Source organism: Zingiber officinale, chromosome 5B, assembly GCF_018446385.1.
Source record: "Zingiber officinale cultivar Zhangliang chromosome 5B, Zo_v1.1, whole genome shotgun sequence".
Lineage (NCBI taxonomy): Eukaryota > Viridiplantae > Streptophyta > Magnoliopsida > Zingiberales > Zingiberaceae > Zingiber > Zingiber officinale.
Window position 1 is genome coordinate 88237300 of NC_055995.1, and position 22627 is coordinate 88259926.

Consider the following 22627-nt stretch of genomic DNA (forward strand, 5'->3'; position numbering starts at 1 on the left):
ATGCCATGCTGAGCGACGCTTTGTGCGCGATCGTGAGCGACGCGCAGACGTGGCATCGCCAGCTCGATTTCACTACAAATAAAATAATCCATGGAAATTACTCTCTCCCTTTCTCGTCTTTGTTCAAAATTTCGACGGTGCTTATTACCAAAAATAAAATCTTCCTCGCCGCTCTCTCTCTCTCCCTCCCCGCTCTCTCTCCCTCGCTCCCGGTCCCCTCCGGCGTCCGTCCTCCGGGCGACTTGACGCTTCCCCGGAAAGTTCAATATTTTTGGTCTGGCTCGCCGCTCCCCCCCTTCCCTCGATCCCTCCGTCGAAACTCATCCCTCGCGCTCCCGGCCGAAAAGTTGCTCCGGCGTCTTCAATCGCAGGTCTACTGTGAAATCTCCCTTGCTGCTCTCTCTCTCTCCCTCCCTCTCCCTCCCCGCTCTCTCTCCCTCGCTCCCGGTCCCCTCCGGCGTCCGTCCTCCGAGCGACCTAACGCTTCCCCGGAAAGTTCAATATTTTTGGTCTGGCTCGCCGCTCCCCCCCTTCCCTCGATCCCTCCGTCGAAACTCGTCCCTCGCGCTCCCGGCCGGAAAGTTGCTCCGGCGTCTTCAATCGCAGGTCTACTGTGAGATCCTACCACCTCATTCCAATTTAATTTCTTAATCCACACCGTTATTACCTTGTGAAATCGGTAAAGATGCACCGCGGCTTTACTCCCATTTCTAACCGTTGCATCAACTAATACGACTGATGAAACCGTGCTTGTAGGATATGACTTGGATTGGTCGTGGTAGAAGGTCGGAAGGACTTTTGCTACGACCTGGATGGTCGACGGCTCCAACAACCGCCTGCTCTCCGGTGGACTTCCATTTTACTGCTACAAGGTGTAGCAGCTTCATGGGGAGGAAGCTGCTACAACGTGTAGCAGTTAACTGTGCATGAAGCTGCCACACCTTGTAGCAGCTACCTTGTCATTTTCTAGCAGAGATTAACGTATTCGGTACCCATAGTTTTCATATTGTCTATATCAACCATATTCAAAAATTATTTTTTAAAAAATTTTTCACTGCTTCAGCGCCTTTCCTGCTACAGATTGATTGGAATTCTCTCTCCTTCGCTCCCTCCGTCTCCCTCGTCTTCGTCGAAGGTCGTCCGGCTGACCACTTGGGCCCCTACTGGGAAAGTGAAAGGTCGGCTGCACCAACTGCCTGCTATCCGGTGGACTTTGATTTGCAACTACAAGGTGTTGCAGCTTCATGGAGACGAAGCTGCTACAACGTGTAGCAGTTAAATCTGTGTGAATCTGCCACACCTTGTAACAGCTAACTTGGTTAGTCGGATTTCTAGCCCCTCTATTTTCTAGCATAGATTAACACTACTCTTTAGCCATAGTTTTCATATTGTGTATATCAACTTGATTGAAAAATTATTTTTGATGCATGACTTTTCGCTCTTTCAACGCCTTTCCTACTATAGGATGATTGGAACATGTATATACATTTGATTTAAAATTTTTTATGCTTCTGCAGGGCCATGTGTTTAGGTTTGCTGCTACACGGTGTAGCAGCTTCCTAGACTAATAACTTGCTACACCTGTTTGTAGTTGTATATCATATTGCTTAAAGGCGCTGAAAAAAGTGATATGTGATGCTGCATCGGCTTTGCTTTGGTTTGCAAAGCGTTGTAGCAGCTACTATGACTAATAACTGCCACACATTGTAGCATTTACATATACATGTAGCTTCCACAACTTGTTGCATTTACCCAAATTTGTATTTCTTTGTTATTGTTTTATTTACCTTTAAAAAGTTTGTAAGTAACTTTCATGTTTCAGTAAATTATAATCTATTGGATGTATGTGTGTAGTGCTTATCGCTAGTAAAACTGTCAGACGTTGTAGCAGCATGCTACCTCGTGTAGCAGCTCTTAATGAGTATAAATATATTTGGTATTAATACGTGTGACCGGTGTGGCCTTAGCAGATCACGTCACGTGACCGAATTAGATTCTACATCATATATCAGCTAATCCTCACTAATTGCCATATAGTGTAGCAGCTAATATGCGTTATGTGGAAATGATGGATCAGTGATATGTGCAACAATAACTTAATCCGGTGTTTACAAATAGAGTAATATATGGTAGTTGCCGCAACAAAATGTAGTAGCTACTTAGTACGAGGATAACACGTTATAGCACCCATACATTTCACTAATATAATTACCTGAGAAAGTAATGTCAAAACATTTACATTTCGAGGGCATGTTCAGATATATTTTGCACAATGTTCAATACCTCTAGGATCGCCTGTATTACTCTCTTCAACTTAGAGACTAGAGAGTGGTAGTACCTATCCTCAGAACGGAAAGGGCAAGGTGTTAGACCCTACAAGATTAGTGCAAAAATTATAAGATAAATATGCGTTCAGATTGAGTCATATAGGTACACAAATATATGATTATACCAGCTATAGATGTCAAATCTTCTTCATACGATTCATCATCATTGGTATTATCCTTCTCTATAGCATTTGATCTGGAAATCGTATAGTTATTTACTATATTATTTTTGGATGATATAAATTGATATGCGCAGCTAAATGTGTATGATCTAAGGCAATAACTAATGGGCGCATACTTCTGCTGCAGTAAAGGATAATTACGCTTGTCGTGTGAGACACCTCGGTGACCGCATCCACGACATAGCCTCGCTTTTGAGGTTGTTGTCTCTTTTGACGATTTCAATCGTTTTCCACACCCCTTTGCCCTGACTAAAGAAGGTCAACAATAGAGGGCCCCCCATCGATGCCTTGGTTTCTTTGACTTTAGTTGTCATTTTTACTGCTAATGTTAAGCTCTTGAAGTTTACTGTATATACAATCGAATTGATCATCCAACATGTTTGTCCCCTCATCAGTTAAAGATGCAACATCAATAACTATTGAAGTTTTATAGGATAGCCTAGAGTGCCTTGCCATCAACTTCGCATCTGGAGTGTCGATGGAAGTTTGCGTACCAAAGTCATAGATTGCCCCCACCTTGGCATTTCTTGTCCATCGGTTGAGTATGTACTTATTAGGCAGTAGAAACACTTGGTTGATACGGAAAAATGCTAACATATGCCTACATGGAATACCCTCAAATTCAAATTTACTACAACTACACGATATGTAGTCTGCAAGTTTGTCATGTGTGAGGACCCTTGGCTTTGCAGATGAACCACTTTGAAAATTCATGACATGGTAACCCACTAAATCACCAACCATAGATTCTTGTTGCACATAATAACCATGACTCACACTCATTTCATTTTGAAAGTCCAACCATTTTTTTTTGGTGTACACCCTGACCATTTGATATTCCATAGGCCAATTTGTCTTAATCTTAGGTTGCTCGACCATATCAATATGGTCGGCAACTAACTCATTGTGTCGTTGGTGTCGCAATGCTCTATTAAAACGTGTGATAAAATCCATCAATGAGTTCTTATGTGATACATACTTCTTGAAAAATGAATGAGAGTTTTCAGATCGCTGACTGCTTGACATTCCAGCAGAAAAAACATGGGTAAAAAATAATGGGACCCACCTTTGTCTTATTTCATACATCAATGTTAACCAATCATTGTTCTCCAATCCAGAACACCTGATAACTTCTTCCCATGTCTTATCAAATTCGGCTGGGGATGAGGAGTTAACAATTACATCCTTTATCGTTTGATAGTAGTTGCGAAAAGTCAAGGGGGGTAATTTATCTTGAAATTTATTGAGTATGTGCCACAAACAATATCGATGCACTGTTTGAGGTAAAACCTGGCCAATGGCCTTCGTCAACGCTGGATCTTAATCGGTGATAATCACAGTTGGTGGACCTTTAGGCATTGCTTCAATGAACTTTGTAAGCAACCAAACAAACGACTCAATTTTCTCATCACTTAAAAAGGCACAACCGAATACGATGCTCTGATGATGATGATTAACTCCTATGAAGGGTGCGAAAATCAACCGATATTTGTTGGTGTTATAGGTTGTATCAAATACAACAGCATCACCAAAGATGTTGTATGCCCTCCTTGATACATGATCCGCCCAGAAACACCTAGTGAATCTTTCTGTTGAATCAATCTCATAAGCATAGAAAAAGGCGGAATTCTTCTCTTTCTCAATCGCAAAAAACTCAATCAGTGTTTCAGCGTCAATTCCCTTTTGTTCATCCCTTAACTCTCTCTCAAAGTTTCTAATATCCCGTTCCGTGCAACCTAGAAACTCAGGGCCTCCGGAATCTATCTCCAATAATCGGACTTGTTGACAAGTTGGGATATTGCTCCTGCAAACTGCTGCATCAAAACTTTCTTGGCTTCAGAAACATGGCGATGTGAGCGGAGCAAATGCACCTTCGAAGGTGTTGAGAGTGGATGATTATGACTTTCCAAGAATTTAGTGACAATCCAATTTGCCCCGGTCTGTTCTTTAGCAAGTGATAGTTTTGCCCTACATCCAGTCCTTACTTCCCCACGTGCTCTTTCCTTTACACTGTCAACTTGAGCAACTTTTTTCCGTTTTTCATCTGTATGTCCTTCTTTAAAGCATACAAATTGTTTCCATCCAACTTCATTTGTCCGCTTATTCTTTTTACTGTTGCCTAATCTTGCACTAAAGCCGGATTCACGTGCATATTGATTATAGAACGCAAAGGCCTCCTCCAATGATGGAAATTCCATCCCAATCTGTGGTTTTCGATCTTCCCCCACTTGGGGATTGTATAGGTGAGGACCCTCAGAGGTGTCTGTCATTGCTAGAGGATGACATATTTAGGACCGATTGTAGGTATGAATTACAATCAATGATGATGACTAATTATGTTAAAATATTAGATTGTGGAAATGGTTATATGATCGAAGATATAAGTACGATAATCTAAAAGGCGAAAATATTCCATCTGAACCCTTACCATCGTAACCCTATTCCCAAAGTGAAGAGTCAAAATAACTTACAAAAGTCGAAGAATCGAAGGCGGAGACAAGATGTCGCAGTGAGGTTGGGGGGAGCTGCGACGGTCCCGACGGTCGAACTTAAGATGGGAGAAGTAGTTTCTATAGATTAGCTGATACACTCAGTAGCAGTTTCTATAGATTAGCTGCTACACATTTTTGGAGAAGGCACCGATCGTGAGTTGCTGATTTCTTTAGCATTTAATTCGAATTAGTTTCTAGACATTGTAGCAACTACCCCCTATATGGAGATGCAACTCGTGTATTGGTTACTGTCGATTCAGATTCTCTTTGTAGCATCTACTACATAATATATACAAGGAAATAATTAGTATGTTTTTCGCCTTTCCCAGATACCTCACATAAATCAGAGTAATGACATCAGCTAGTTGGCAGTACTTGTAACTTGTTACAACCGTAACTGCTACAACAATAAGTTATAAGTTTTTTGTCAGCCGTAACTGCTATATCATCACGTTAAGTATATTTACATTTCTCCGGCCCCATCCGTTGCTACATTGGTGTAGCAGCTATAATGTTGTAGCTGCTATAACGTGGACCTAATAGTTGCTACACTTTCTACCTTCTGGTAGCTTGTGAAGAGGTGATGTGACACTATGTCGCAGTTCCGGCCGAATAACTGCTACACTTTGAAGTAGCCAACGGTCGAACAAACTACTTCGTACAATTAACATCTTAGAAATATAGTTTGGAAATAAATTTTTATAAACCTTGACACCTCAAATAAATATACAGACGAACGTGGTCTGTGTTGGTTTAGTTACAGACCAGTAACTACTACACCTTAACGTAAGTTAAAATTATTATCACCGACTCCTCCCGGAGGTGTTAATATTGGAAGGGTAATTAAGTTCCTACAATGGTGTTTCTGTCTGCCACAACGTAGCTGCTCCAGCGTGGACGTCAGTTTCTAAGGTCGCATGCTTGTTCAAATATGCATTAGTCCACTTGCATATATCAGTTCATACTTCTACGATACACTTACGACACAAAATGAGAATAATATGTTGGAGTGTATACTGAAAGCCTAAGCTTTTGTAAACATTTGTTTTGAATAAAGAATCACATTTGGTCAAATTATCTACATTTGTTTGTAGTTGTTCAATTAATTTATATTATAGATAACATAGCATGTGGTGTCACATGCAGAAGATAATGTTATCAGTACCTTATAAATTATAAACAGTAGCTCACGACCAAAATGGAAAGGAACAAATCATTAGAAGGTCGTAGTGTAATTAGGTATTAGTTTATCTTGACTGTATAATTACACTAGTACACTTAGAGTGTATTGAGTAGGACCATTTGAGGTTGTTTCTTTTATACTGACTTTATAAAGAAACAAAAACCTCAGTTATTATGGAAGTGTGTGCTCTTAATCCTAATATAATAACAAACATATATATTTGATATTTATTTCTTTAATTTATCAATGGGTGAGATTTAGTTCGATGAATCAATAAGCCCGATAAGTTGGGAAATGATATCACTTGTAGTGTGTGTTGTTGATTATAAAAGGAAACTGTGTCCTAGAGATACTAGGTTGATAATGTCCCCAAGAGGAGCTCATAAGGATTGTCATGTTAAACCCTGCAGGTGGACTTAGTCCGACATGATGATAAGGTTGAGTGGTACTACTCTTGGACTTAGATATTGATTAAATGAGTTGTCAGTAACTCACTTAATTAGTGGACATTCGATATCTTAAACATAGGGAGACTAACACGCTCATAATAAGAAGGAGCCCAAAAATGTAATTTGGGATTGGTGCGGTAGTTCAATAATAGTTCTCTAGTGGAATGAATTATTATTGATAAAATTAAGTTGTGTGTTCGGGGCGAACACGGGATGCTTAATTTTATCGGGAGACCAAAACCAATTCCTCCTCTCGGTCCCTATCGTAGCCTCTTATTTATAGAGTACTATACCCACCTATACCCACCTTCTATACTCACCAATAGTGGGTCGGCCAAGCTAGGGCCGGCCTAGGTATAATATTGGGTGGTCGGCCCTAGCTTGAACCCAAGCTAGTGGGGGCCGGCCAAATTAAATTAAAAAGGAATTTTAATTTTAATTTTTATTATGTGGAAGAAATAATTTATTAAAGAGAATTTAAATTAAAATATCTCTCTTTTAAAAGATCTACAAAAGATTAAAGAAAGATATTAGATCTCTTTCCTTATTTGTAGATTGGTGAGATGTTTTATTTTCTCTTTAAAATTATTCACATGTTGATAAAATTAAAATTATAGAAATTTCCTTTTATCAACCATGAAGAGATTTTTGAAGAGAAATTTTATTTTTAAAATTTCCGGAAACAAATTAGGAAGTTTTAATTGTTGATTGAAACTTGTCCAATTTGTTCTTCATGATGTGGCCGGCCACTTGAATTTAATTGGGGAAATTTTATTTTATTTTTCTCAATTAAATCATGTCAAGGAAATTAAGGAAATTTTATTGTAATTAAATTTCCTAATTTGCCTAGGCCAAGGAATATAAAAGAAGGGGTGAGGGTGCCTTCAAGAGATACAACCTCTATTATTTCTCTCCCTCTTTTGTTCCTTGGTGTGGCCGGCCATCCTTTCCCTCTCTTCCTCTTGTGGTGGCCGAACCCCTCTCTTTCCTTGGAGCTCTTGTGGTGGCCGGATACTACTTGGAGAAGAAGAAGAAGAAGGAGAGGAAGCTAGCATCTCTTGGAGCTTGGTTGGTGTTTTGATTTTCTTCCTTGGTGAAGCTTCTTTCTTTGTGGCCGAACCTAGCTAGGAGGAGAAGAAGGTGGTTGGTGGTTTCTCATCTCGGAAGATCGTTGCCCACACAACGTCCGAGGTTAGAAGAGGAATACGGTAGAAGATCAAGAGGTTTTTCTACAAGGTATAACTAGTAATTTTTCTTTCCGCATCATACTAGTTATTTATGGAAATAATATCAAATACAAGAGGCTTACGTTCTAGAATTTCGAATATGTTATTCGATGTTGTGTTCTTTTATTTTTTCTTTTCCTTGTGATTTGATTGTTCTCTTTGGTTAACCTAAAGTTATTTTAGGAAATTAAATATTAGATTTCTATAAAAGGTTTTGTCTAGTCGGTGGTGGTTGCTCCCATATCTAAGAAGGTCATATGCCTCGCCACGTCAGTACTGGGAACCAATTATGGAAATTAATATTTAATGAAATTAATAACTTAAGGAGACTTGGGTCGAACGTGTTAAGTTCCGCAGGAGATCCAAGTCAAAACCTAAAAGAACAAATAGATTAAGTTTTGGATCACACGTGTTAAGTTCCGCAGGCGATCCAAAATTTAATTTAAAAGAACACATGGTAGCTAAGAAAAGGTTCAGACCTTTGTACAAAATTTTTGTACAGTGGAACCTATAGGTTTTCCGAGTAGCAACCAACAATTGGTATCAGAGCTAGGGTTTTGCCTCTGTGTATTTGGTATTAGGTTAATTATGCACATGTCATACATAATTTAGGCAGGTTAATAGTAGGATGTGCTAACTTTGTGGATGCAGGATCCAACTATTATGACTTTTAGTTATTTTGTGTGGATTGGACCCTTGGACATGTCAAGGGCATTTATATGTGTGTGCATGATTGTATTAAAATACAGCAGGAGTTGTATTTAGTTTTATTAGGATTTTATTTTTGATCTAGATACATGTACATTCCTTTTATGGAATATAGGATCAAAAAATGTAAAATTCTATTTATGTCGCGGATCGAATCTTGCAAAGCGTGGAACCTTCTAAGGACCAGAGGCGCAGCGGAACTAGGAGCAAGATGGATGCGACAGCTAGACCCGGTAGCGGTGGCCAAATATGGCAGCAGCTTGGGATGACAACACACGGAGGACAACTAGAGATAAAAGCCATAATAGTTGAAAATTAGATTTTCTATTTATTGCTTTTATATTGTGCTATGTGTGCATGTTAGTTTACAAGTTAAGTAGGCTAGCATAGTTAAAATTCCTCATTTATAAATAACTAAGTGGGAGAGGGATTTTTAAGTAAATTCCATGGTCTCCATTACTGGTTTGTAAGTGATGCAAACAAGCTTGCGCGTTGGCTCTGAGTGCCTTCCTCCATAACGGATGAGCTTGTTTGCGGATCACTAGAACAGACTTCCATTTTTGGATGACTATAGGAAGTTAATTAAAAGTGTGTGATCTTCCCCAACGGAAGGGGCATAATCTTATTAATGGACTTAATGTCAAGTAATGGTATACACTTAGACACATCTAATAGTATCCTCCCCATCGGAGTCACTGCTATTATTTGTGTGACCAAATAATACCAACTATTAATTTTATTTGTCAAAAGTTAGGTTAACAAAATAATAAAATTAATGGGTTAAAATCCTCCTTTTACAAATGTTGAATTTGTATATGTCCACACTAACGTGGCATATAAAATTCACGGTGTTATGAGGTGTTGGTTAATTTAAAATAGTATTGTTTGAGGAATCAATATTATTCTAAATTTAGAGTTCTGACCAAAAGTTATTTGTGATTCTTAGGATGACTTTCAACCCACTGTCCATCATACTTCAACAAAATAGACTTACTGGACCTAATTACATAGATTGGAAAAGGAACCTGGACATTGTTCTGACTGCTGAAAGCTATAAATTTGTACTGACTGAACCTTGTCCTGATGCACCCACTGGTGAATCTACTCAAGAGGAGATTGAATATCATAAGAGATGGGTAAAGGCAGATGAGATGGCGCGGTGTTACATTTTGGCTTCAATGTCAAATGTATTGCAACATCAGCATCAAGATCAACAACTTATGATATTATGAACAATCTCAAGGAACTCTTTGGTCATCGGATAGGGCTTCTAGACAAGAAGCTATGAGAAAGAATGACGACCACCATGCAAAAGGGTACTCTGAGGGATCATATCCTAAAGATGATGGCTTATCCGAACGAGATCAGATCCTTGGAGGAGAAATTGATGGGAAACCCGGATCGATATGATCCTCCAAACGCTACCTAGAAGTTTTGAGCAGTTCACTTTGAACTATAATATGAATAAAAGGATTTATTCATTAGGGAAACTACTGACTCAAGCAGCTGAAGGATTATTTCGTCACAATTCTCAAATTCACTTTCTGAAAATGGTTACTACTAAACCGAAAGGAAAGAAGAAGAAGAAACAATTTGCTCAGCGAAGAAAGTGAATAAATCTCAGTACGGGATTTAAAGTCGGAGTGAAGAAGCCCAAGGGCAAGTGCTTCATCTGCAAGGGGGACATTGGAAGGCGATTGTCCTCGTAAGAACCAAAACAAAGGTATATCTCATGCTCTAGTTGTTGAAACATGTTTAGCGGTGTTATCTACCAACACCTGGTGTGTAGATATGGGAGCCACTGATCATGTCTGCAATTCCTTGCAGGGGTTCAAGGAAACCCGACGACTATCTGAAGGAGAGATTACCGTCTACATGAGCAATGCTACTAAGGTAGCAGCTGCGATGGGAGACGTCTACTTATCTTTTAGTAGAAATAGAAATTTGATTTTAAGAAATTGTCTTTATGTACCCAGTTTTAGAAAGAATTTAATTTCAGTTTCTAAACTGTTTTTAGATGGATATTCAGTTTCCTTTGGTAACGATATAGTTATTAAAAGAAATAAAGTGATTATCTGTTCTGGTGCATTAGTTGGCAATTTGTATACTTTAAATCCAATTTCTTCCACAAAGTAAAACATGGAAATTTATAACTCATCTTCTAATTCTAATAAGAGAAAAGAACCTTCGGAAATGAACCAAGCATATCTTTGGCATCTAAGGCTTGGTCATATTAACTTAAGTAGGATTCAGAGGCCTATAGCCGATGGACTTTTGAGTTCATTAGAGTTGAAAAATTTTCCAACTTGTGAATCTTGCTTAGAAGGTAAAATGATCAAGAGGTCATTCAAGGCAAAGGGGTATAGAGCCAAAGAAGTGTTAGAATTGGTTCATTCTGATTTGTGTGGTCCTATATCTGCCCAAGCAAGAGGTTGTTTTGAATATTTTGTCTCTTTTATAGACGATTATTCAAGATATGGATACATTTACCTAATGCGCCGCAAGTCCGAGTGCTTTGATAAATTCAAAGAATACAAGGCTGATGTGGAGAAACGACTAGGTAAAAGTATCAAGACACTACGGTCTGATCGTGGTGGCGAATACCTCTTAGGAGAGTTTAGGAATTACTTATCAGAGGCCGGGATTCAATCCCAATTGTCTGCACCTGGAACACCCCAATAGAATGGTGTAGCAGAACGAAGGAACAGGACTCTTATGGAGATGGTTAGATCGATGATGAGTTATTCAGAATTACCAAATTCGTTTTGGGGATATGCTCTGGAAACAGCAGTATACGTTCTGAACTTAGTACCTTCTAAATCAGTTTCTTCTACTCCCATAGAATTGTGGAATGGGCGAAAACTCAGTCTAAGACATATTCGGATTTAGGGTAGTCCAGCACATGTGCTGAAACCAGATGCTGATAAGTTAGAATCCCGTACAGAAGTTCGCGTGTTTGTAGGATATCCCAAATGAACAAAAGGTGGTTTATTTTATAGTCCTAAAGACCAGAAGGTCATTGTTAGCACCAATGCCCAGTTTTTAGAAGAAGACTATATAATGGATCACAAGCCCAGTAACAAAGTTGTTTTAGAAGAACTTAGAGAGGACACGTCTACTTCAGTACCAACAGTACAAGATGAAGTACCACAAGAGACTGCAACACGTGTCACACATGATACACAACCACAGACAATGTCTCGTCGTAGTGGGAGGGTTGTAAGGCAACCTGAGAGATTCATGTTTTTGGGAGAGTCTTCGGACTTGATCCCGGGTAAACATGAACCTGATCCACGAACATATGACGAAGCACTCCAAGATATAGATGCAACATCTTGGCAAAAGGCAATGAATTCTGAAATAGATTCTATGTACTCTAATAAGGTCTGGGAGCTTGTAGAACCACCTGATGGTGTAAAAGCCGTTGGATGCAAGTAGATCTACAAAAGGAAAAGAGGGACAGACGGGAAGGTAGAAACTTTCAAAGCTAGGCTTGTTGCGAAAGGGTACACTCAGAAAGAGGGAATCGATTATGAGGAGACCTTTTCACCGGTGGCCATGCTTAAGTCTATCCGGATACTCTTATCCATTGCTGCTCATATGGATTATGAGATTTGGCAAATGGATGTCAAGACAGCTTTCCTTAATGGAAGTCTTGAAGAGAACATCCATATGAAGCAACCAGAAGGGTTCATTGAAAAAGGCAAAGAGCATCTAGTGTGCAAGCTCAATCGGTCCATTTATGGACTAAAGCAAGCTTCAAGATCTTGGAACATCCGGTTTAATGAAGTAATCCAGTCATATGGATTTATTCAAAGTCCGGATGAATCTTGTGTATATAAGAAGTGTAACGGAAATGTGGTGGTATTTCTTGTACTATACGTAGATGATATTTTGTTAATTGGTAACAATGTCAAGGTATTATCAGACGTAAGGGTATGGTTGTCCAAACAATTTGATATGAAGGACTTAGGAGATTGTGCGCACATTCTTGGGATCAAAGTTATAAGGGATCGTAAGAAAAGAATGTTGTGTCTGTCCCAAGCTTTATATATAGATACAATCCTTGCTCATTTTAGCATGCAGGATTCCAAGAAAGGTTTCTTACCTTTTAGACATGGAGTAGCTCTATCTAAAGAGATGTCTCCAAAGACATCGAAAGAGATAGAGGACATGAAAGCAGTTCCTTATGCTTCGGCTGTAGGAAGCTTAATGTATGCAATGCTATGTACGAGACCTGATATCTGTTTTGCCGTGAGCATGGTCAGCAGATATCAGAGTAACCCTGGACAAGGACATTGGACTGCGGTAAAGCATATATTAAAGTACCTGAGAAGGACTAGAGATTATATGCTAGTTTACCAAGCAGATGATTTGCTCCCTGTGGGTTACACGATTGATTTCTAATCGATAGGGATAACGATGAAGTCTACATCGGCTATGTGTTTACTTTAGGAGGTGAAGCCATTTCATGGAGGAGTGTTAGCGAAATGGTATCGGACTCAACCATGGAAGTCGAGTATGTAGCAGCCTCTGAGGCAAAGAAGCAGTATGGCTCGGGAACTTTCTAATGGACTTAGATGTGATTCTGGTTTGCCCAAAATTATCACAATTTATTGTGATAATAGCAGTTGCAAACTCGAAGGAACCACGAGCTCATAAGGCAAGTAAACATATAGAGCGCAAGTACCAGATACGAGATATCGTGAAGCGAGGAGAAGTTGTCATCGCCAAGATTGCATCAGCGGATAACTGCGGATCCTTTCACTAAGGCCCTTCCGGCGAAAGCTTTCGATCGGCATGTGGAAGGAATGGGAATCGGATGTATGGTAGAAGATATGGCGACTTAGTCATTAGTATAAGTGGGAGATTGTTGAGTGTATATTGAAAGCCTAAGCTTTTGTAAACATTTGTTTTGAATAAAGAATCACATTTGGTCAAATTATCTACATTTGTTTGTAGTTGTTCAATTAATTTATATTGTAGATAACATAGCATGTGGTGTCACATGCAGAAGATAATGTTATCAGTACCTTATAAATTATAAACAGTAGCTCACGACCAAAATGGAAAGGAACAAATCATTAGAAGGTCGTAGTGTAATTAGGTATCAGTTTATCTTGACTGTATAATTACACTAGTACACTTAGAGTGTATTGAGTAGGACCATTTGAGGTTGTTTCTTTTATACTGACTTTATAAAGGAACAAAAACCTCAGTTATTATGGAAGTGTGTGCTCTTAATCCTAATATAATAACAAACATATATATTTGATATTTATTTCTTTAATTTATCAATGGGTGAGATTTAGTTCGATGAATCAATAAGCCCGATAAGTTGGGAAATGATATCACTTATAGTGTGTGTTGTTGATTATAGAAGGAAACTGTGTCCTAGAGATACTAGGTTGATAATGTCCCTAAGAAGAGCTCATAAGGATTGTCATGTTAAACCCTGCAGGTGGACTTAGTCCGACATGACGATAAGGTTGAGTGGTACTACTCTTGGACTTAGATATTGATTAAATGAGTTGTCAGTAACTCACTTAATTAGTGGACATTCGATATCTTAAACACAGGGAGACTAACACGCTCATAATAAGAAGGAGCCCAAAAATGTAATTTGGGATTGGTGCGGTAGTTCAATAATAGTTCTCTAGTGGAATGAATTATTATTGATAAAATTAAGTTGTGTGTTGGCGAACACGGATGCTTAATTTTATCGGGAGACCAAAACCAATTCCTCCTCTCGGTCCCTATCGTAGCCTCTTATTTATAGAGTACTATACCCACCTTCTATACCCACCATTAGTGGGCCAAGCTAGCTTGGGAACCAAGCTAGGGCCTAAGCTTGGTATATGGGTGGCCTAGAACCCAAGCTAGTGGGGGCCGCCAAATTAAATTAAAAGGAATTTTAATTTTAATTTTTATTATGTGGAAAAATAATTTATTAAAGAAATTTAAATTAAAATATCTCTTATAAAAGATCTACAAAAGATTAAAGAAAGATATTAGATCTCTTTCCTTATTTGTAGATTGGTGAGATATTTTATTTTCTCTTTAAAATTATTCACATGTTGATAAAATTAAAATTATAGAAATTTCCTTTTATCAACCATGAAGAGATTTTTGAAGAGAAATTTTATTTTTAAAATTTCCGGAAACAAATTAGGAAGTTTTAATTGTTGATTGAAACTTGTCCAATTTGTTCTTCATGATGTGGCCGGCCACTTGAATTTAATTGGGGAAATTTTATTTTATTTTTCTCAATTAAATCATGTCAAGGAAATTAAGGAAATTTTATTGTAATTAAATTTCCTAATTTGCCTAGGCCAAGGAATATAAAAGAAGGGGTGAGGGTGCCTTCACAAGACACAACCTCTATTATTTTCTCTCCCTCTTTTGTTCCTTGGTGTGGCCGGCCATCCTTTCCCTCTCTTCCTCTTGTGGTGGCCGAACCCCTCTATTCCCTTGGAGCTCTTGTGGTGGCCGGATACTACTTGGAGAAGAAGAAGAAGAAGGAGAGGAAGCTAGCATCTCTTGGAGCTTGGTTGGTGTTTTGATTTTCTTCCTTGGTGAAGCTTCTTTCTTTGTGGCCGAACCTAGCTAGGAGGAGAAGAAGGTGGTTGGTGGTTTCTCATCTCGGAAGATCGTTGCCCACACAACGTCCGAGGTTAGAAGAGGAATACGGTAGAAGATCAAGAGGTTTTTCTACAAGGTATAACTAGTAATTTTTCTTTCCGCATCATACTAGTTATTTATGGAAATAATACCAAATACAAGAGGCTTACGTTCTAGAATTTCGAATATGTTTTTCGATGTTGTGTTCTTTTGTTTTTTCTTTTCCTTGTGATTTGATTGTTCTCTTTGGTTAACCTAAAGTTATTTTAGGAAATTAAATATTAGATTTCTATAAAAGGTTTTGTCTAGTCGGTGGTGGTTGCTCCCATATCCAAGAAGGTCATATGCCTCGCCACGTCAGTACTGGGAACCAATTATGGAAATTAATATTTAATGGAATTAATAACTTAAGGAGACTTGGGTCGAACGTGTTAAGTTCCGCAGGAGATCCAAGTCAAAACCTAAAAGAACAAATAGATTAAGTTTTGGATCAAACGTGTTAAGTTCCGCAGGCGATCCAAAATTTAATTTAAAAGAACACATGGTAGCTAGGAAAAGGTTCAGACCTTTGTACAAAATTTTTGTACAGTGGAACATATAGGTTTTCCAAGTAGCAACCAACATAATAAAATAAAAAAAAATCATGTGGTTAACAGTATATTGTAGTAACTACTACATAATATAGTAGATACTTAGTACTTGGATAACAATGTATAGCGCTCATACATTGAATTATTACAAAGACAAGAGCTAATAATGTTAATACATTTACATTTCCATTGCATCAGTGGTCATATATTGACCAGTGTTTAAAACATCCAACAACACCTACCGCTCTCATACCAGCAACGTCATATTCATATAGGTCAAATATCATCCACATTCATCTCCATTCGGAAACACCCTTCATCAACCGTACAGAGTCTTGTGACCAGTAGAGTGATTGTATTATTTTCCACATGCCTCGCATTCTTTGTGACTGGTTGGGAAAACTTATTCGAGGCCATCATCCTCTCCCTAATGTACTCCAGCAGCCAAACCTCATCAACATACACGCATCAGGGCTTGACGATGGTGTTTGGAATGAGGAACTAATTTTACGAGTATGGAACCATAATCTAGACCGTGGAAGGATACATGACCGCTTTGTCTTGGCTAAAATGGGAGCTTGATACACCTCACGTCACTTGGTCGCGGATGGTCCAAGTTCGAGGAGGAGAGAATCACAAAGAATGTGCTCCATGACGATTCCTCAGGGGATGAAGAAGCCCTTTGTTGGGCACACATGATTTAAGACAGAAGTGAGAAATTTGCATGACCATCCGCCTATCATCCATGTATGTTGATGAGAGCTAGACGATGATGATTGTATTAAGGAAATAGGATTTAACATATGGAACTATACTCTAGAGTGTAGAAGGCTAGTTAACCGCTTTGCCTTTTCTGATTTGGGAGCTTCATGCACCTCCAACTTTATATAGGAAGGCATGGATGGATTGACGGAGGTGGTGCCGAGAAAATGTGGGCAACCGATGAAACTGCTACTCATTACCCTTTGCGACATTCATGAACGTTGTGACCCTCAATTATATAGAGAAATCAGGTGCAGGCACGAGCCCAAACAAACCTGACTGACAAAGCTACTTAGAAGAAAACGAGGCAGAGGTCATTATTTATGCCAGCTATGTATAGTCATATGGGTGATGGGTCTGCTCTGAGTGGTCATTCTAGGGTCGATGCCTGCTATGAGTGGTCATTCAATATACCCTCAAAGATTTATGCTACGATTACAAATTTTTAGAGCAGCTGCAATGGGCGTTAATGCCTAAGCATTAACGCCGACGTGGCACCTTTTTTTTACTTTTGCAGAGGTACGTGGCGTTTTTTTATTTACTGTAGCATTAATGTGTTCAAACTTATGCACGCGTTAATGCTACAGATGGCAAAAAAAATAATTAAAAAAATACACAATAACGCTTCACGCGTTAAAGCGCTGCAGATGCTCTAGATACGAGACGCTATTTAAGCAGCTAGGACCCTAACATCCTACAACGTGGAGTAGAGGCGAGTTATGCATGGATATTTTGCTGCTACAACGTGTAGCAGCTAACTGAAAGGTATACTGGTACAATGTAGAGCATTTACTTGATAGGTCATAATGTCATATCATTTTAAGTTTTGTCTCCAATCTTATGCTACCATATTCGTTGTGGTCATGAATATAAAGGGTAGTTGGTTCTGTTGGCGCTATACTTTAATCCTCACAAAGGACACTTCATATAATAAGACATTTTAGACCATTCAATGAAAAAAATCCAGCTACTACATCACTGGTACTAAGCTGAAAATCCTCAGTTTTTAAATTACCTATATAAATTTATATAATCTTGGTTTTGTTAGGTTATTATATTTCTTTGGATAAACATAATCATTTAAACATAAAACTAATAAAAAAGTAAATAAAATTACTAATATATATATAAATTTTGATGAAAAAATATATAATAAATTAAATAATAAATAATAATAAATTAAAAATCTTCAAAATTTAAAAAATTAAAAAAATATACATTAAATAAAATCGATCAAAAAGGAAAAATAAGGATACAACTGTCGTTTGACAGTGAGAGAGAGGGCGGAAGAGGGGTGCGCTGTGAAAGCGGGAGGGGGCAAAATCAATCTACTTCACGCATCCACAACTGACGGTCTGAAATGTTAGAGTGTATACTAAAAGCCTAGCTTTTGGTATAAACATTAATCTAGAAATAAGAATTGCATTGGTCAAATGTCTACATTTATGATAAATGTAGTTGCTCAATTAATTTATATTGTAGATAACATGGTGTGTGGTGTCACATACAGAAGATCATGTTATCGGTTCCTTATAAATTATAAACAGTAGCTCACGACCAAGATGGAAAGGAACAAACCATTGGAAGGTCGTAGTGTAATTAGGTATTAGTTTATCTTAACTATATGATTACACTAGTACACTTAGAGTGTATTGAGTAGGACCATTTGAGGTCGTTCCTTTTATACTGACTTTATAAAAGAATAAAGACCTCAGTTATTATGGAAGTGTGTGCTCTTAATCCTAATATAATAACAAGCACATATATTTGACATTTATTTCTTTAATTTATCAATGGGTGAGATTTAGTTCGATAAATCAATAAACCCGATAAGTTGGGAAATGGTATCACTTATAGTGTGTGTTGTTGATTATAGAAGGAAACTGTGTCCTAGAGATACTAGGTTGATAATGTCCTCAAGAGGAGCTCATAAGGATTGTCATGTTAAACCCTGCAGGTGGACTTAGTCCGACATGATAATAAGGTTGAGTGGTATTACTCTTGGACTTAGATATTAATTAAATGAGTTGTCAGTAACTCACTTAATTAGTGGACATTCGATATCTTAAACACAGGGAGACTAACACGCTCATAATAAGAAGGAGCCCAAAATGTATTTTGGGATTGGTGCGGTAGTTCAATAATAGTTCTTTAGTGGAATGAATTATTATTGATGAAATTAAGTTGTGTGTTCGGGGTGAACACGGGATGCTTAATTTCATCGGAGACCAAAACCAATTCCTCCTCTCGGTCCCTATCGTAGCCTCTAGTATATAGAGATTTATACCCACCGTGATACCCACCTTCTTACCCATCCAATGGGGCTGCCAAGCTAGCTTGGAACCCAAGCTAGGGCCGGCCAAGATCAAGTGGATGATTAGGTGGCTGGCCACTAGAATATTAAAAAGGATTTTTATTAAAATTATTTCTTATGTGGATATCATGATTTTAAAGAGAGTTTAAAAATTAAAAATTTCCTTTTATAGTTTTCTACAAAAGATTAAGAGAAGAGATTAATCTCTTTCCTTATTTGTAGTTTAAAAGGATGGTTTTAATTTTGTAAAAACTTTCCTTATTTGTAAATCATCTACATGTTTAAAGAGAGTTTAAAATTTGAAATCTTTCCTTATTTGTTGATTAAAGGAGGATTTTAAATTTTAAGAAACTTTCCTTTTAACCATGTTCATGATTTAAAAGAAAGTTTAAAATTAATAATTCTCTTTTATTAGTTTCTACAAAAGATTGAGAAAAGATTTGATATCTTTCCTTATTTGTAGATTAAAAGAGATTTTAATTTTTAGAGATAACTTTCTTTTTATCCACATGTTTAAAAGAAAGATTTTAATTTATTAAATTTCCTTTTTATAAACCAATCATGAAGGGATTAAATTATTGGAGAAATTTTATAAATTTCTGGAGACAAATTAGGAAGTTTTAATTAATTAAAACTCTCCTTGTTTGTAGCTTTGGTGTGGCCGGCCATGTAAATTGAGGAAAGGAAAATTGTTTTTAATTAAATAAATTTTTCCTTTTCATGGCAAAAGAATTAAGGAAGTTTTTTAATTAAATTTCCTTATTTGCCAAGACCAAGGATTATAAAAGAGGGGGTAGAGAAGGCTTCAAAAATAACAACCTCTATTATTTCTCTCCCTCTTTTCCTTGTTGGTGGCCGGCCCTCTCCCTCTCTTCCTCTTGGTGGTGGCGAACCTTCTCTTGCTTGGAGCTTTTGTGGTGGTCGGATACTACTTGGAGAAGAAGAAGAAGAAGGAGAGAAAGCTTGTATCCCTTGGAGCTTGGTTGGTGGAAAAGATCTTCATCTTTTGGAAGCTTTGTGCTTGGCTGAAATTTGAAGAAAGGAGAAGAAGGTGCTTTGGTGGATTCTCATCTCGGAAGATCGTTGCCCACACAACGTCCGAGGTTAGAAGAGGAATACGGTAGAAGATCAAGAGGTCTTCCTAAAAGGTATAACTAGTATTTTTCTTTCCGCATCATACTAGTTATTTTTGGAAATAATACCAAATACAAGAGGCTTACGATTCTAGTGTTTCGAATATGTTTTCGATGTTGTGTTCTTTTGTTTTATTTTTCCTTGTGATTTGATTGTTCTTTTCGGTTAACCTAAAGTTATTTTAGGAAATTAAATATTAGATTTCTATAAAAGGTTTTGTCTAGTCGGTGGTGGTTGCTCCCATATCCAAGAAGGCCATGTGCCTCGCCACGTCAGTACTGGGAACCAATTATGGAAATTAATATTTAATGGAATTAATAACTTAAGGTGATTTGGGTCGAACGTGTTAAGTTCCGCAGGAGATCCAAGTCAAAACCTAAAAGAACAAATAGATTAAGTTTTGGATCAAACGTGTTAAGTTCCGCAGGCGATCCAAAATTTAATTTAAAAGAACACATGGTAGCTAGGAAAAGGTTCAGACCTTTGTACAAAATTTTTGTACAGTGGAACCTCTAGGCTTTCCGAGTAGCAACCAACATGAAAAAGTAAGATTCGGATTTCCTTTCACTAGTCGTGGTTTATGACAGGTATTGCTTGTCACACCTCCCATAACTGATAGGTATGAGTGGTCATTTATGGATGTGACGGATGAATGGAAAGATGTCATAGGTCACCTATACTCTATTTGATAAGTCTACATACAAATGTATTTATGCAATAGACAGTGGGGTTTGTTAGTTACTTCAGCATTAACGGCTACATCTTCTTGAATCTCACAAAATAGGATTAGTTCATACACGTTGTAGTAGCTAATTCAAATTAACTGCCACACGATGTGGCAGCCAATCTGTAGTAACTGCAACACAGTGCAGGAACATCTCCTTACAAGCTGATGATATTGCAACATTATACCGTTGAAGCTACTACAACATGTAACAGCTTGTGGCTAACTATAAACAAATAGATAAAATGTAAAGATGGCCAAAAATGAGATCCAAAGTCAACATTTAGATTGAGGGACTACAAATATTGTTCAGCGTAGACGAGGAAGGCTTGGAGTCTATAGTTAGGTTTCATAATAACATAAGACAAACAATATCTTAACAAAGAGTTTATTCAAACATTAGTGCGTAATTCATTCCCTTTATAGTAGTCACTAATGATACATTACAAATACATAGGTATCGTCCTCCTTGGACACATACAGTTGTACTCTTTTTCTCCCGCCGAAAGGCAGCATCCCTATGGAGATGTGAGGCAGAGCTTCACAAAGAGTGATATTTTACTCATTATTTTGAATTGCGGCCTCCTCTAATGCCCCATTGACTTGGGATAGTTTACGTCGTAGCTGCACAATTTCTGTTTGGTTCTTTTTCTCTCGAAAAAGGGCAGCTTCTAACTCCTTCCTCGCCTGGTCCCGTTGTTCTGTGAGAATCTTAAGATAGCCACAAACTACCTGATGTTCCATGAATAAACTGAGATACATGTCACGAATATGTTGGAAAAATCGAGATTCAAAATAAATAAAGATATATATAAAGAACAACACGATGAAATAATACAAACCTGGAAGCATACGGATCCAGTGATACAGATGATCTTTTTGGTGAAGAAGAGGCACAGCATGAATCCTCTTCCAAAGGGGGGTCTTTAACCCCACCCATAGTAGGTTGCGTCTTTCTGCTAAAGATAGACATGATCATGAAAGAGATGTAATGGGGACCAAATGCAAGGCAAGTTGGATGAGTCTGTCCAGTGAATCGCGTAATTATAGGAAAAAGCCTCTACCAAACCCTACCGCTTCCTATATAGAAGTCAAACGGACGCGTCTTTTCAAGTAAATGGGTCATTGAAACTCTCACTACACCCCATTACGAGCTGGAAAAAGATAGGACTATCTTACATATAGTAAATACAAGGATTAATGAACCCTCGGGTATGAATTCCTACCGTGCATGTATTGTCTAACGGCTCCTGCAACAGGTCGCATCTAAAATGTTAGAATGTATACTAAAAGCCTAGCTTTTGGTATAAACATTTATCTAGAAATAAGAATCACATTGGTCAAATGTCTACATTTATGATAAATGTAGTTGTTCAATTAATTTATATTGTAGATAACATGGTGTGTGGTGTCACACACAGAAGATCATGTTATCAGTACCTTATAAATTATAAACAGTAGCTCACGACCAAGATGGAAAGGAACAAACCATTGGAAGGTCATAGTGTAATTAGGTATTAGTTTATCTTAACTATATAATTACACTAGTACACTTAGAGTGTATTGAGTAGGACCATTAGAGGTCGTTTCTTTTATACTGACTTTATAAAGGAACAAAGACCTCAGTTATTATGGAAGTGTGTGCTCTTAATCCCAATATAATAACAAGCACATATATTTGATATTTATTTCTTTAATTTATCAATGGGTGAGATTTAGTTCGATAAATCAATAAGCCCGATAAGTTGGGAAATGATATCACTTATAGTGTGTGTTGTTGATTATAGAAGGAAACTGTGTCCTAATGATCTAGGTTGAGAATGTCCTCAAGAGGAGCTCATAAGGATTGTCATGTTAAACCCTGTAGGTGGACTTAGTCCGACATGACGATAAGGTTGAGTGGTACTACTCTTGG

The 22627-nt window shown here is 37.8% G+C and overlaps 1 protein-coding gene across 1 annotated transcript; it reads right to left on the minus strand.

The window, feature by feature from the left end:
• Positions 1 to 2812: 2812 nt before the first annotated feature.
• Positions 2813 to 3463, minus strand: LOC121986816 (protein FAR1-RELATED SEQUENCE 5-like). The gene has a single exon (XM_042540754.1). It carries the CDS (start codon positions 3461 to 3463, stop codon positions 2813 to 2815), a length of 651 nt encoding a protein of 216 aa, XP_042396688.1.
• Between the last annotated feature and the right edge of the window lie 19164 nt (positions 3464 to 22627).